The 16,439-nt window shown below is 44.6% G+C and overlaps 1 protein-coding gene across 1 annotated transcript in view; it reads right to left on the reverse strand.

Annotated features, from left to right (window-relative positions):
• DNAI1 (dynein axonemal intermediate chain 1) overlaps positions 1–16,439 on the reverse strand; it is a 297,103-nt gene that overhangs the window by 227,438 nt on the left and 53,226 nt on the right. Inside the window, exons 10-12 of the mRNA XM_065598665.1 lie at positions 12,726–12,810; positions 9,786–9,903; positions 7,810–7,853 (exon numbers count right to left, since the gene is read on the reverse strand). Of these exons, the coding sequence (XP_065454737.1) occupies positions 7,810–7,853; positions 9,786–9,903; positions 12,726–12,810 (247 nt within the window). The remainder of the gene's footprint in view (positions 1–7,809; positions 7,854–9,785; positions 9,904–12,725; positions 12,811–16,439) is intronic.

The raw sequence follows: 16,439 nt of genomic DNA on the forward strand, positions 1-16,439 counted from the left end.
AAGCACTATCTCCAGCTCATTTTCTTGCAAATATTCTCAATACTCGGTACCAAGGTCAAACCTTAACTGCTGAAGAAAAGGAGTTGGCTATGACATGGACATCCAGCAATCATCCCTCCATAATGCCAACTACACCTCTACCTCAATATAACGCTGTCCTCGGGAGCCAAAAAATCTTACCACGTTATAGGTGAAACCGCGTTATATCGAACTTGCTTTGATCCACCGGAGTGCACAGCCCCGCCCCCCTGGAGCGCTGCTTTACCGCGTTATATCCAAATTTGTGTTATATCGGATCACATTATATCGGGGTAGAGGTGTATTTCTTCAGAACTAAGGGTGAACCAGTCAAGAAATATATGTTTGTTGATGATATTTTAAAGAAAGGCACACCAGTGAACTGGGACTTAAGCACTTGGATTCAGAGTCTGTTGAAGTGATAATCTCACTTTTAACAGCAGTAGCTTCTTCTGCCGGTGTAGAAAGAATATTTTCTTCCTTTGGACTAATTCATTCCAAACTGAGAAATCGTTTGGGACCTGAAAAAACAGGAAAGCTTGTTTTTCTTTTCCAGATTATGAACAAACAGGAAAATGAAGGTGAAGACGACTGAGTTAGCTGCAGAAGCCAATATTTTAAGTTTCTCATGTTGACCTGGCTGACATATTCAATTTAATTTTGTTTTTGTTTTTTTTAAATATTTCATTTAATTATTTTAGTTAAAAACAATTTTAACAAAAACATACCTGATTTTATAAAACTTGAATGTTTAACTAAATTCAAAAATGCATATGCTTGTTTTATTAAAATATTATATGTTTGCTGTTGTAGAAAAAAATCCAGAATACATAATGTTGTTGTTTTAGTTATATAAAACAATTTAAATGTCTGTCTGGCGATGTTCTAATACAGCATGGCAAGATAATCCTCCAAATATTAATGATTAACCTGTTGAACTGGAGATATTTATGAAGTTATTGAGAGGTGAACTATCTGCTTCAATTACCTTTGGTAAATGAAATAACCAAACAATCATTCGTTTTCTGATATAGCTGTAAAACTAATCTGAAAAGTTTTCAAAATAAATCACTTTAAAAATGTGTAGTGTGTACCGTCTAAAAATGAAACCTACATCTATCTCTGAGTTGTGAAGAATATGTATTAAGGTTATAACAACCAACAAGAATTCACTTTTATGTAGAAATCCATGATTAAATCGAGTCTTCCTGACTAGTGATTTAAATCAAATCCACCCTGCTTCCAGCCCTACATTTCTATTATGCTATTAAATTTGTTTCCCATGTGAGTACTTAGATACTATGATCAAGTCACCCATTAACCTTCTCTTCAATAAACGGAATAGATTAAGCTCTGTGAGTCTCACACTATAAGAGATGTTTTCTAATCCTTTATTCATTCTTGTGGCTCTTCTCTGAGCCCTCTCCAATTTTCAATATTCTTCTTGAAGTGTGGGCACCAGAACTGGACACAGTATTCCAGCAGCAGTCGCACCAGTGCCAAATAGAGGTAATATAATCTCTCTATTCCTACTCAACATTCCTGTTTATACATCCAAGTATCACAATAGCCCCTTTTGCCACAGGATCGCTCTGGGAGCTCATGTTCACTTGCTTGTCCCTTCTGACCGCTAAATCCTTTTTCAGAATCACTTCTTCCCAGGTCAGGGTTCCCCCACCTATAAGCATAGCCTACACACTTTGTTCCTAGATGTATACATTTACACTTTCCCACATCCAAATACACGTTGTTTGCTCATGGCCAGTTTACCAAGCGATCCCTATTGCTCTGTATCGGTGATCTGTTGTCCATATCAGCGATCTGCCTTCAAAGGCCAGAGCTGATGGAAAGCTCCAGGGCAACATTATGAACGAAGCACACGTCTGCGTCTACTCACCCTGCTCCTGCACAGACACCCAGAGCCTTTCCTGTCAGGGGAGCATTATCTAAAACACACGACCAGCGAACTCTCTAAGGACTGGGCTACACAGATTTTGTACCAACTGAACTATTTTGCTTACGGGGACGATGTATTTATTTATTTATTACCAACACAGGTAAATTGGTACAACCCCTAGCATGGACGCAATTAGACAAGTAAATGGGGCCGTATGGGATTATAGCTTATTGTCATGACTATATGGAAATACGCTATACCGGTACAAGCCCTCTATGCTGGTATAACTGCATCCACATTAGGGGGTTGCACTGCTTTAAATATACTCGTTTCAAATCCATATAGTTAAAGCATTTCAAAACCTGTGTGCAGACAATCCCTTTGGTAAGTCTGTTCTCCCTGCCCACCCATGGGATGGGGGAGGGGATGGCCCTGTAATACAGAAAAACCGTAAGAGAGAAGGCTTTTGACAGAATAACACCGTTGTTCCCTGCTTGCATCTCCTGCTGGCAGGCTTACATGGAAAATCATCTCTGAATGCTGTCCCAGCCCTCCCTGCCTCCAAAGTGTGAATTCAGGAGATGCTAAGCTCGGGGGTGTGTCAGTGGTGTTCCATCAGCGAGGTGGAACGCAAACCCAGCACAGAAAACACTCTCGCAGGATCCTGCGTGGCAATAGTGACAGTCTAGCCAGAATCCCAAGGAGCTCACACAACCAAAACGAAAGCCCCGTCTTTCTGCTGGGAATAAAAATGATTTCTAGCCAAAAGGCAATGTCCTGAATTGCAAACCATGACAACAATACTGGAGACGCATCTATTAAAGCTAACAAGGAGCCCTTGTTCAGAGGAGATGGCCACAGGCCAGCAAACCACATATATTAGCAACTCAGAAACATTGTACTTGTCCAGATAGATCACCAGTGACAACTCCAGAAACAAGATTCAGGGATGGGAGAGCCTGGGACCTTTTCTGTTGGGGATTCCCCATCCCCCCAGAAGTGAAACTGGCCCTTAGCAAATGGGACCTTTCACTTTTGAACAAAGATCATGCTTTAGGTAGTAGGTTAATATCTTCACTTATAGCTTTGCAACACCGCTAAAGTCAGCGAGATAGAGGAAAGCTGGTCTTGGGATTAAGGGCCTGGTACTAAAACTCAGAAGATCTGGGTTCAGGTCCTGGCTCTGCCACAGATGCCCTGTGTGACCTTAGGCAAATCTCTTACTCTCTCTGTGCCCTTGGCTTCCCCATCTGCTGTAAAATGGGGGTGATAATAGTTGCTTTGTCTGCCTTGCCTGTTCAGATTGCAAGCACTTTGGGGCAGGGACTGTCTGTTACTGTGTGTATGTACAGCACGCAGCAGAATGGGGCCTTGAAGTGCTACCATGATTCAAATAAAAATAGCATGGATGTAAATGAAGATGGGATTCGGCCCAGTGTACCAAGTGGAGCAATCATCTCAAATAGTCTAAGAGGGTAGATTATCGTTCTTCTCCAGTTTGTATGTCTCTCCAACCTCCCAGTGCAGCAGGCCTACTCCATGGGGCAGCTATAGCCCCACTTCATCCCCAACCTCTTTGGGGCTGGGGGCATAGGCACTGATTCTGTGGGTGCTCCAGAGCCTCAGAAAAAAAAAGTGCCTCCCCCTCCCCCCAGCACCTCCCGCCTGCCATGATTAGCTGTTCTGGGGCATGCAGGAGGCACTGTAGGGGAGGAGCGAGGGCAGGGCACGTGCAGGTGAGGAGGCAGAATGGGGCAGGAAGAGGCGGGGCAAAGGCAGAGCGGGGTGGGGAAAAGGCAGGGTGGGGCCTGGGGTGAAGGGGTGGAGTGGGGCGGAGCTGGGGGCAGTACCCCCCCAGCACATTAGAAAGTCAGTGCCTATGGCTGGGAGCGTACCTTGGTAGCTGTCCGTCCCTGCACTCCTCTGAGCACAGGGACTATGATCATGACAGGCTTTTGTGCTGGTAGTGCAAGGTGAGCAGTCTCTTTATCCACTCCTACCCACCAGTGGTGCAAGCAGAAATCGTTTCTTTTCGGTACTGCTCCCCATGTGACCCTCCATGTGACTCCTCCCCACCCTACCCCCAGACCGGGGGCCCCACCCTCTCCCCATCCCCTCTGACACTCCCCTTTGTATATACAAACATCAACATGCTTAACTACTCATGGTCCCCCCCAGTTATTTAGTATTCAGTCTATTTATATGGGAGTTGGGTGAGGAGCCATTTCAGCATATGTATGACTTATTAAAAGACAAATTTTAAGTAGAACTGTATCCTAAACTGCTTTATGGTATTGTACCCAAACACTGCATTTCAATGGAGGATTCAACTTCCTTTATAGGAACAGACTCCTGAAACTCTTACTAGTCCACAAAAGTGGTCCATAGTCATGCAAATAGTCGTCAGTGGGATTGATCAAATGATTAAGGGTTTACAGGATTAGGTTCCAAGTTAGTAAAATTGTTCTGGGCGAAACTGACAATGCCTGAGCTGTCAGATCAGAAGGAGCTTCATTCAAATAAAGGTGGGCAAATGTGTGATAAGTCTTAGCTCCCTTGCTAAGATGAGGAACATATTTTCAGCAAAGTTCTTGGCAGATTCCTGAGGCAGCCGGTTTAAGGCTGTCAGTGTCTGGCATTTTAATCTTCACTTATAGTTCTCTCACCCACAAAGCTGGAAAATGAGGCATTTGTTTTCTTTGTTTTGATGCTTCAGTTCCAGTTAACAAAATGCATGTTAGACGAGTTTGGCTACAAAGCAGAATTCTATGTACACTGGGGATAACGCCTGATTCCAGTCAGGCTGCAGAACTGGGCTGACATCAGTAGCCAAACATCCTCTGGTCAGTGCAAGCAGAGGCATTCCTCTAATGATTTGGACTTGATGTGATGCAGTTTGGATGTCATGGATAATTCAGACCAATGGGGAGAAACAGAATCAAAAACACTGTTTAAACACCTTCTGTGCCCTCACCCCTCCCCTCTTGAGGACTCCTGACTAACCAAAGCCTTTGTTTAAGTTTGTTAGCATCTGTATTGTGCTGTTAAAGGCATTTAAAGAATGAATGCCCTCCCTAGCCATGTTCTGCTCCTTTAAGGAGCAGAGTGCAGCCCCACTCCAGAGGATGGTGCGGGGGATAGCCCCAAGTCTTTCCGGTAACCCGTACCTACTAAAAATTTCTTGCCGGTACTGAGTACTGGAGGGTATCACCCTACTTGCACTCCTGCTACCCACCCACCTTTTGCAAAGGCCGGTCCCCATCTGACCTTTAACAAGTGAGCTGGTACTTGCTGAATTAAAGAGATCTTGTTAGGTCTATTTGGGCTTCTGTGCAAACCAACAGCAAAAAGACCATTTCCATGGCTTTTAATAGACAGAGCTTATTTTTAAAGGAAAAATATTCTCCTGCAGCGTTGGCACCGCCCTGCTAGCACAGGAGAAACAGAATGTGAAATTTACTAGCATCAGAGAAATTGACTGGTCTGTTTTCATTGTCAGGGCTGAGGGAAGTACACGATTAAAACTAAGAGCAGAAGTAGCATAAAGTAAATCAGACTGTCAAATTCTGTCAGTTGTATTAATCCAATGTAGTATTAATAAGATACGGGAGCCTTAAATTTAATATATGGTTCTTAACCAATTTGTATCCCTCCAACTGAAACAAACCCTGCTTCATCAGCAAAGAATGTTCACAGTGATTCTAACTTCATCAGCCTGAATTACACTGTCACGTTACAGATACAGCTTAAATTTACAAGGACGTATTTAGCAGACGAAGTGGCAGGCAGTCACAGACGCGGTATTTGCAGCTAGGTCACTACACCTGTGAATTCCGTTTCATTTTCCAAACACTGCAATTACTGTCCCTGCCATCTGTCATTTCCAGAGAGTGTTTACCTTCAGCAGCAGCTGCTGCTTTTAGTTTAATTTTTTGTTTGTTTGTTTGTTTCCCAATCTGACTGGAGAGCTGGTAATGCCCTACTCTACAGTCAGCTTTTTACATTTAAAAACAAACAAATACATAAAAATAGTGAGAAAGGAGAGAACAAATATCCAGGTAGAGAGGAGATGGGAGGAGTCCTTTGGCAGCTCCAGCAGGATACAAACTGAGCCAGATCATCTCCCCCACCGTGTCAGTGTGAAGGGTCCCATGATGCAAACTTCCCTCTTCCTGCAGTGAGGGGATGGGCTTTGCTCTCCTTATCCCAGCCCCTCTGCAGGGTCAGAGATCAGTGGATAGGGAAGGAGCAGACAAAGGGCAGGAGGGATGCCAGGAGTGGGGCTAGAGGGACACTCTTGTGTTGTCCAGCACACCCTCCCCCGAGCTCTGTGGAAAAACAAACACAACTAGTTTGGGGCAGCACTGGATCTTCTGACTTCCCCTCCTGCTGAGGGCACCACTCTTCTCTTAAGAGACGAGCCTGTGCAGGAGCTGTGGCAGCATGGCTATATTGAAACCATGCTGCAAGGGAAACAAGCAGACCCACAGAGGACTTCAGAGCCAGCACTTGCGGGGTTCTGGGATACACGGCTGACTCTTCTGCATTAGAGGAGCCTCTCAGTGTGATCTCCCAGAATCAGGTGTCACATGAGTCACAGATTCTCACAGATCCATGCCTCACAGAATGATCCCAGAAAAACTAGCGTGGGGCTCCTGCTCCACCCAGGAACTTCTTCCGGCCAGTATTTCTGTAGAAAGAGCTGATCCTGGCCTGTGAGAATTCCATGTGGAACGGAAGAGCTGTTTGCTATAGTAAGGATTCATGTTCAAGCTGGAGGAGTGGGTGGGTGGCGGGGTGGAAGAGGATACACCTCTACCTCGATATAATGCTGTCCTTGGGATCCAAAAAAATCTTACCGCGTTACAGGTGAAACTGCGTTATATCGAACTTGCTTTGATCCGCCGGTGTGCACAGCCCCACACCCCCCCAGAGCGCTGCTTTACCGCGTTATATCCGAATTCGTGTGATATCGGGGTAGAGGTGTATTTATACAGAGACTTTTCAGCGGCGTCATCACCCAGCCCAGACAGGTCAGTCAGTTATTTTTTGGCAAGGTCCAAATTTCTTGGGCAAGGTCTAGTCAAGGTCCAGGTTCCAGAGAAAATAATAAATAATAAGTAAATAAAAAGATGTTGGGATCTGTTCAAAAGCATCTGGCAGTCCGGATTTGGCCCCGTCTGCCTATTTACTAGCTGAGAGAGGTAGAGTACAAGTCAATAGCATTTCAAAATACAGCAGAGAGGGGTTCTTTCTTTTTCAATGACAAAGAGTTAACATGAAGGAGGAAAATCTAATCATTATGCAAGGCTGCTGATACAGATAGGGAGGCTATTCAAAGATAACAGTATGGCACTCTCAGGGAACTGTTTAGAGGGCAACACTTGTTGACAATTGCTTTCTTTTAAGCTGCTACCCTATTGTAGATAACAACTGCACGCAGCCATTTCAATTAAAACAGACTTCTATTTGGAGTCTGACATTCTCCTAGGGTGTCTGCAACACAAAAGTTGCAGACTGGTGCATGAGTGTGCTAGTGTATGAAAACCAATTAGTGAAACTGACTAAAGAGTCTGCTAAAACAAAAGGGAGCCTGACCAGCCAACTTTTGTTGTACAAATTGAATGAAATGCAAACAATAAAAGAGCTGCAAAATGGCATGAATTTGTTTGATTTTTTTTTTTTTAATTAGATTTGCATGATCTAAAGTGATGCTAGTAACACAGGGATGAGAAAATTTGGGCAGCATTCCAGATTTCTAACCATCATGATGGTGTGTGCAATCATGGTAAACACATCTATAGTTGTGCAATATTTTTAAAAAATATCTTATTATTGAACCTGGAAATGTCCCTTTTAGGTCGCTGAATTATATGGTTTAATTTGTAACTTACAAGAGCCATGCCCCACTGCAAACAGATCCTTGTACTTCGGATTCCTGTAACAAAAAAATAAATAGAACAGAGTATTAATTATCTAACTCAACGGATGTGCATGGGCTTCACAGAATAAAGCCAGATTACCTGCCCAAAAGAGCCAACAGTCTACGGCTTGATCCTGCAAACACTTATACAGGTGACTAAAGATTTTCACAGGATCAAGACCTATGCGTGGACTCAGACAACAGAGGATGATGGCAACACATGGAGTGGATAAGGAAGGGCTACATCAAAGATGACAACAATAAGATTTCAGTTTCCAGGGCTCCCCGCCTTGTACATTTCACAATCACTGAAAATATGCTTTTAAAAAACCCCTCTATCTTAGAGGAAGAGAGAAGAAGTCTCAGTTTCCACCATTGTGGATACAGGAGCATAGCAACTGCCACACCATATCAGAACAAGAGTCCACCCACTCACTTATCTTGTCTGGCATTGGCCAGTGAGGGGTGATTCAGAGGAAGGCATATAAGTTCCATAACATAAGATCCTTCACACAGATTTTGTCTTTGCCACTTCCCTATTTGGGCTCAGCGACTTTTATAGCCTTCTTCCAAAATTCATGATTGTATGCCAGGCTGTCATGCAAATTGGTCTCTGTGCGGTCCGCTGATATCTGGTCCATGTACTGAGTCTTTGGCCTCCCACTTGCTCATCTTCCATCCACAATCGTTGCAAGGGCCATCCTTCCAAAATCGCTCTCATATCTCTGCTGAACATGCCCCTGGCCACGTAGCCTAGCCTCCATCAACTTGTCTCCAGTTAGGGCAACCCGCATTACGCTCCACACAATCTCATTTTGTTTCCTGTCCCAGAGCATCCAACCATTTGACCATCTCAACATCTTCATTTCCATGGTGGAGAGCATACTGATTTTCTCTTCTCGTGGCTGGCCAAGTCTCTGTTCTGTACATTAGGATGGGTCAAATTACAGTTTGATACATTCTCCCTTTTATCTTTATTGGCACCTTTTTAATCACAGAAAACTGGGATCAGCTCCCACCATTTGCACCAGGCAGCTTTGGTATGGTGTCCGGCATCACTCAGAAGGGCACCATTGTCACCAACCACTGAGCCTAGGTATTTACATTTTTTCACCATTCTAAGCTCTCTGCCTGTAATATCCTTTATAGTGGGTCCTGCTCCTTCAGTTATCAAAGCTTCGGTCTTACCAACATTCACTCTTGAGTCCCAGGTGCACAAAACTGTCTTGCAGGGTCTCATAATCTTCTGTACATATCACTCTGCAACCACTGAGCAGCATATTCCAAGGCCGCTCCCTTCATATACTCTCACTAATCACATCCAAGACAGCCGCAAACAAAAAGGAGCTCAACGCTGACAATGTAGAAGACAAGGTTCACTAGAAATCCTCTGCTGTAGCCCCATTTGGTATTAACGACCAAAGCCTCTGCTTTCCAAAAATAAACTCAACTCAGATATTGTCTTTTCCTACCTCCCCCTAGGCCAGTGCAGGACTGACCCCTCCTGTATGTTCTCCAGAGATCTGTCCAATCTGGTTTTACGATTCTCAAGGGAAGGGACTCTTACTTGTTCCATTGATTTAACCTCTTTGCCCTGGTGCTCCACGCTAAGTCAGCGGTGTGCTCATGTTCCACTGAAGGGCAACGGAATCCGAGCACGTGCCTGGCACATTCAGTATCACAGCAGGTGCCAGCTGCCCAGAAGCACCTGCATGTTTATCCACCACCAACGAATAATCGTTGAATTGAATTATTCCAAACAAACCGTGTTCCCAGTGAAAGCATTCCAAATGTTTTTATACAAAAGGTTGGGCTTCTTGCCCTGATAACGGAGCGACACTTCCAAGTTATGACAATTCACAGGGACGCTGGCTTGCAAGAGTGCATCATTTCATTCCAGTCTTGCCCAAGGATTTAGGAGATAAAATCTGCAACAAATAAACTCACCAGCAGATGGCAGTAACTGCAAGCCTCTTGGCTTTGTCATACTGAAACTTCCACAGTGGAAGGAGAGTCCCCTCCTGGTCTCTGTATTCATCGGCGGGATCCTCAAAATATTTAAAATCTAAAAGGAGAGGAAGCAAAGATCAGTGCATTCAAAAGGGGTTTGCCTGTAACCAGTGCCTGCAGGTGGAGCATAAGATCATTCCTCTCCCCAGCTAAAGGGTAGGCACAGTCACAGACCTTCAGAGCTTGTGCCAAAGGCACTTCTCATGCCTGAGGTTTATTATTTGTACCCCAGTAGTGCCTAGAGTCCCTAAGTGAGGTCAGGGCCCCACCGTACTAGATGCTGTACGCACACATAGCAGGAGATGGTCCCTGCCCCAGAGAGCTTACAGTCTAATCAGACAAGACAGATAAAGGGTAGGGTTGCCAGACATCTGGTTTTCAACTGGAACGCCCAGTCGAAAACGGATCCTGGCGACTCCGGTCAGCACTGCTGACCGGGCCGCTAAAAGTGCAGTTGGCGGCATAGTGGGGCTAAGGCAGGTTCCCTGCCTGCCCTGGCTCTACGTGGCTCCCGGAAGCAGCCGGCACATCCAGCTCCTAAGTGCAGTGGCGGCCATGGGGATTCCGCGTGCTGCCCCCGCCCTGAGCGCCAGCTCCGCAGCTCCCATTGGCCACAGAAAGTCCAGAGAAGAGCAACAAAAATGATGAAAGGTCTAGAAAACATGACCTATGAGGGAAGATTGAAAAAATTGGGTTTGTTTAGTCTGGAGAAGAGAAGACTGAGAGGGGACATGAGAACAGTTTTCAAGTAAATAAAAGGTTGTTACAAGGAGTAGGGAGAAAAACTGTTCTTAACCTCTGAGGCTAGGACAAGAAGCAATGGGCTTAAATTGCAGCAAGGGTGGTTTAGGTTGGAGATTAGGAAAAACTTCCTGCCAGGGTGGTTAAGCACTGGAATACATTGCCTAGGGAGGTTGTGGAATCTCCATCATTGAGGATTTTTAAGAGCAGGTTGGACAAACACCTGTCAAGGATGGTCTAGATAATGTTTAATCCTGCCCTGAGTACAGGGGACTGAATTAGATGACCTTTATGGTTCTATGATTCTCATCTCCCACTGAACACACAGGACTGGGCCCTTACATAACAAGCATCTTCGGGCTGTGATCTCGCCTTCCTGCATCTCGTGAAGCACCGGGCATGCCCACTGGATAGTGTCAACCTGGGACTCGGGGGACCTGGGTTCTACTCCTGGCTCTACCACTGGCTGACCTTGGGCAAGTCATTTTGCCTCAGTTTCCCCATCTGTAAAATGGGGATAATTATACTGACCTCCTTTGTAAAAGCACTTTGAGATCTGCTGATGACAAGTGCTGTATAAAAGCTAGGTATCATTATTCTATGCAGGTCACTTTGGAGGTAGGTAGACAGCAACAGTAAATGGTGGAGTTCTCTCCCAATACCTACATGCACAGAGCTCCCCACGCCACAAGGACATGTAGGAGAGCCTACAGTGGTCAGCAAGGCAATGGGCCAGATCTTCAGCTGTGCCTCCAAAGAAGTCAATGAAGCTCTGTTGAGTTACACCAGCTGAGAATCTGGCCAACTATATTGATATCACCCTCCTGTTAGCAGATCTCTCTGAATCAAGACAAAATTTAACTCCACCAGAAAATGCCTCCCCAGATTCCCTGTTGTAATCTTTCTAGGGTTATGAAGATGTAACACCTGCATACTGCAATGTTTTACTTGCAGTACGAAGACATAATCATCCTTGGCACTTCTGAGGTGCTTTCGCACTGAGGATCTCAGGGCCTTTTACAAACTCTCACTAATTAATTTGTCTTCACAGTATCCCTGGGAGGCAGAGAAATATGACTAGCCTCACTTTCCTGATGGTGGAATTGAGGCTCTGGACTGGTAAGTGATTTGCCCAGTGTCACCTAGTTATTCACTGGCAGAGCTAGAAATAGAACCCAGGAGTCCTGACTCACATCTCCCTGCCCTAACCATTAGGCATTAGAATAAAATGCTGTAGCCCTCACTTGGGGTCTCTGCCAGAGAAGGGAAGCTTTAAGTTGACCTCAGGGCTCCAAAGGAGAGGCCACATGGGGTATATACAGAATCAGTAAATCCTCCATGTGTCCTGGCCATAAACCTTCCCAGGCCAGCGCTACGTTGGGGACTGTGTGGGCTGGCTGTGCCCACCCCCGTGGAAGCAATACTGTGGGTGTCTTATACTGCCCTCATACTCCCCGAGGCAGATTTTCCATTGCTGGGAAGGCTGTGTCCTGGCTTCTGTCAGCTGAAGGGGCTGAATCTAGCTTGTGGATTTTAAATACGGAGCAAGCAAAATGTTATTGGCAACCTTTGGGCCACTTAAAGTGGTCACTTAGGGCAAAGGGCAGCCTATCAGAGGTGGCCTTTCGTGCAGCTTCCTCTGTTACATGGACTGACATGGCTTTACGTAACATTCCATGAACGACTGCACTTTGTCATGATGACCTTGGAAAGGATCAACCTTGTACAGCCAGCCAGTAGAGCAAACGGGAATTCTTCTCAGTTACATTTTTCACCAATCTTCTTCCTCTCCATGTACGGGTGATGATTCCCTGGGAGTCACTTTGCCAGGTGAGGCCAGAGTTGCTAGCGGTGAGTAGCCTCTGACTTCTCTGGGGAAGTGATCAGCGACATGGTACTGATCAAGGGCTTGATGCACAGAATGGTCAATTGTAACTGATTATGGCTGGGCTTTCCAATGGAGTCAGAGTGTTCAGCACCCAAATACCACTGAATAGAACTTTCCTAGGCCGCTTTGAAAACCCACAGCCTGCATTCTCAAAGGAGCTTTCAGCACCCTTGTCACAACGGTGTGCCAGTCTCTTCCGCACAACTGATATCTGAGTGTGAATGAAAGTCCCGCGGTGCGGGCCGTACCTTGTGCAAGGTCATCAAAGGTATTCTGATTGACCATCCGCTCCACTATTTTAGCTGCCTTGGTCACCTTGGTTACATCATCACTCTGCCAAAAAGGAAAACAATGAGGAGCAATTTTACAACCAACATGTTGAAAGAAAGGGAAATTACTTCCTGTGCCGTGGTTCCCTGAAAATGAGCGTAGAGCCCCCCTCTCCTGTTGGATCTCTGGTCTAAGGGGCTTCGGGGTCTCATGTGGACAAGCAAATATCAAAGGGTTTAAAAGCCTTTCAATAAATCTCAGGGAACTCGACTTTAAGTTGTATGCAGATCAACAGTATCATACAGCACATAGCTAACGGAGTCAGTCACACTGTGGGGGAGATTTTCAAAGGCACAAAAGGCAGCTTTGTGTCCAATTGCCTATGAAAGTCAATGAGAACTAGGCTCCTCACTGGCTTAGCACTGTGGAAAATTCCATCCTGCAGGTGGCACCAGAACAGGGGGGCCAGAGGGCCATGCCCCCACCCTCACTTTTAAAAGTGGGAGGCTATTCCCTCCCACTTTTTACCGTCATAAGGGCGAGCGATGGGGAAGGGGGTAGGGTCTTGGGGGGGGGGGGGAAGAGGCGGTACAGGAGCTGGGTCTTGGGGAAAAGGGGTTGGGTGACTGGGAGCCTGTCAGAGCCACATTCTCTCCTTCCTTTTTTGAGCATATCCCCTTTACTTATCTCTTTATGATACATTAAAAAGGAACCCTTAAAATGGGATTTTCCTGCTTGTACCTTAGCAATACCAACTGTGCTCTGCCCTAGGTTTTGCTGGAGGACTACTTGGAAGTTTCACAGTATGTATATTGGTATTCTCACAATTGATTAGACATGGTGGCAGGGCAGGGTGGTGGTGATGGATTTCTAACAAAGATTGCCTTTCTCCAAAACATGCATTAGCCATTGGAATTAAATGGGTGTTAACAAAAATGTAAAAAGGTCTGAATAAAAATCACTTCCCCTCAATTGCACTAATTTCCTTTTCTCGACTCCTGCAATGTCTTTTTTTCACTAGCTCTCCAGTCATCATAGTGCCTGTCGACACTAGAGACATTTCTTAATAATTCCCCACCTTTGCTAACTCTTGTTCAGCTCCCGCAGCATTACCAATGTTGGGAATCCAAGTTTAGACCTGCCATTGGCTGCAATCGGCATCTTGCACTGAACAAATCTAATGGACACGGTGGTTAAAATGCTGGCAAGCTGAAGATATGATTGAAAGAAGAGAGCAATTAAATTCATATGCCACCAGCGTATGAATCATAGAATATCAGGGTTGGAAGGGACCTCAGGAGGTCATCTAGTCCAACCCCCTGCAGGACCAATTCCCAATTAAATCATCCCAGACAGGGCTTTGTCAAGCCTGACCTTAAAAACCTCTAAGGAAGGAGATTCCACCACCTCCCTACGTAACCCATTCCAGTGCTTCACCACCCTTCTAGTGAAAAAGTTTTTCCTAATATCCAACCTAAACCTCCCCAACTGCAACTTGAAGAACATAAGATAGGCCATATTGGATCTTCATTGGTCCGCCAACTCCGTTAAGCTGCCTTCAGCAGAGGTCAGTGTTAACGGCTTCAGAAGAATTCAATTCTTCTCCCTGTAACGCCCCTTACCACGTAAGTACTGCTGTACCAGGATAAGGAGCAATGTCTCTGTTGATCCCCACAGAGATCAGCAGGAATATAGCCCATGTTCCTCTCACTCCTAGGCTTCTCAACGTCATGTCTGAGATTGCACCTTGAAGTGAAGATCAGCAGAGGATACTTACTCTATTGTACCAAAACAGCACCCAGGAGAGTTACACTCTCAAAGATGAATGCTAGACGGTGCCTTAAAGATGATCATCTGTTTTAATTTGGTGAGTATGAAATAGGCTGACTTAAAAAAATCTTTGTTTACAGGAACTGAGCGTGAGCCAATTCAATTCTGTCCAGAAGAAGCGGAAAAGTCATATGTCAGTTTTCTTATTAGCCAGTTAGGCTGTAACTTTTCAGTAACGCAACCATGAATAAGCCCCTGTATGGCACTAATATAAATCAAAGTAAGCTGTTTTCTAATTGGGTTACTTTCTCTTTCAGGTTTGATTAATTCTGTATCTTATTAAAATTAATCTTCAGTGGACTTGATGGGCCAAATTTTTTTAAAGGTCCATTTGAAATTGATTTTTCCTCTGTAAGCCACTCCTGGCCTGGCTCTGACTCTAAACACAATCTCACCAGCTAACTAAATATTTTGTCTGGTTTTTTGAAGTGTACTATTTTACAGAACAATAAGGTGAATGGAATCATACGCTATGACTGGATAATGGACTAGTGCTTTGAAAATAAATGGCTCGACCTGTCATTGATACTCTTTTTTGATAAATGCTTCGTGTTTACATTTCAGCAGCAAGCCAGTCACAATGTATAACTCCGCGACTTCTGCTGATGTGTAATAAACTATCCAGAACACATAAATCCCCCTGATGCCAATCCTGTAACTGCTGCACCACCACCAAACACATTATAGCTACAAGTCTTCCCTGCTTTCGAAGGAACTTTGAACACATAGGATAGCTCCGCAATAGGGTTTAAGACAGCCAAGGCCCTCATGCCAGCCCTGTTCCCTGCAAACACGCCATCCCAAACAAGCAAAGTGCTAAAGACAGTCACAAAGGGTAAATCATTTCAGATGATTGACTGTCCATGAACTGTTCATTTTCACTCTCAGCTGTTTGTGTGGTGTCCTTGGTCACCTAATGAACATGAGACAATTACTGCCACTGGGCTGAATAATGAATTCATTTTAAACAGCAGAACTGAGAATAGTGAGTGATTAACAAACCACACACTTTCTGGGTTGAATGTTCAGCTGACATTAGCTAACATTCAGGATTTGCAAACATTTTCACAAATACCCAGCGGTCATCCAGGTGCTTCCAGATTACAGCTATGGCCTCATTAATTACAGTGAACTGAAATCAGCACTTATATGTACACAAATATTCCCAAATCCTTTTTGTTGTTGTTTTTCTTTCAGTGTTTGACCAGCTCTGCTTCTGAGGAGGCTGAAAAAAACCTATTCAGGATGCATTTAGGCAATGGTACAATACTATACTTTACACCCCAAAGTCCAGATTCTGATACCCTCGATACTTTAACTTCAGTGGGCTCGCTCCTGGAGTATGATACTGCTCACCAGGAGTAAACATAAAAGATTCTAGTCCTGAATTATTTCACTTGATTATTTCAGTTTGCACAGCACCGGAGTTGGAAATTCTCTATGCTTTTACACCCAAGAATATGACTCTATGATCCTCCCATGGTTCTGAATTCTGCAGGCTGACTGTTCTGCGGGAAGCAGCTTTTCTTTTCACTTGCTCAGAACATACTGCCCTTTTAGTTTTCTGGGAGTCACCTCTGGAAAGGGCTAATAGTGAAAAGGAAAAAGCCAAGGGGATCATCAATGTGTCAATTTAAAACTTCCCACTGTAGTCAATGAAGCATGCAGCAGTTTGGTATAATGTTGCTTCATTTCTATTTCAGTTTAATGATCTGCTTTTGGCAGTCCCATAGTTCCAAGCAAATAATGATATTGTTGACTTGAGGCCTGATTCTGCCCCACTTATTCATGCAAGTAGTCTGAAGAAGTAGGTTTTTTACCTACGAAAGCTTATGCCCAAATAAATCTGTTAGTCTTTAAGG

This window comes from Chrysemys picta, chromosome 6 (genome assembly GCF_011386835.1).
Source record: "Chrysemys picta bellii isolate R12L10 chromosome 6, ASM1138683v2, whole genome shotgun sequence".
In the NCBI taxonomy this organism is placed as follows: Eukaryota; Metazoa; Chordata; order Testudines; family Emydidae; genus Chrysemys; species Chrysemys picta.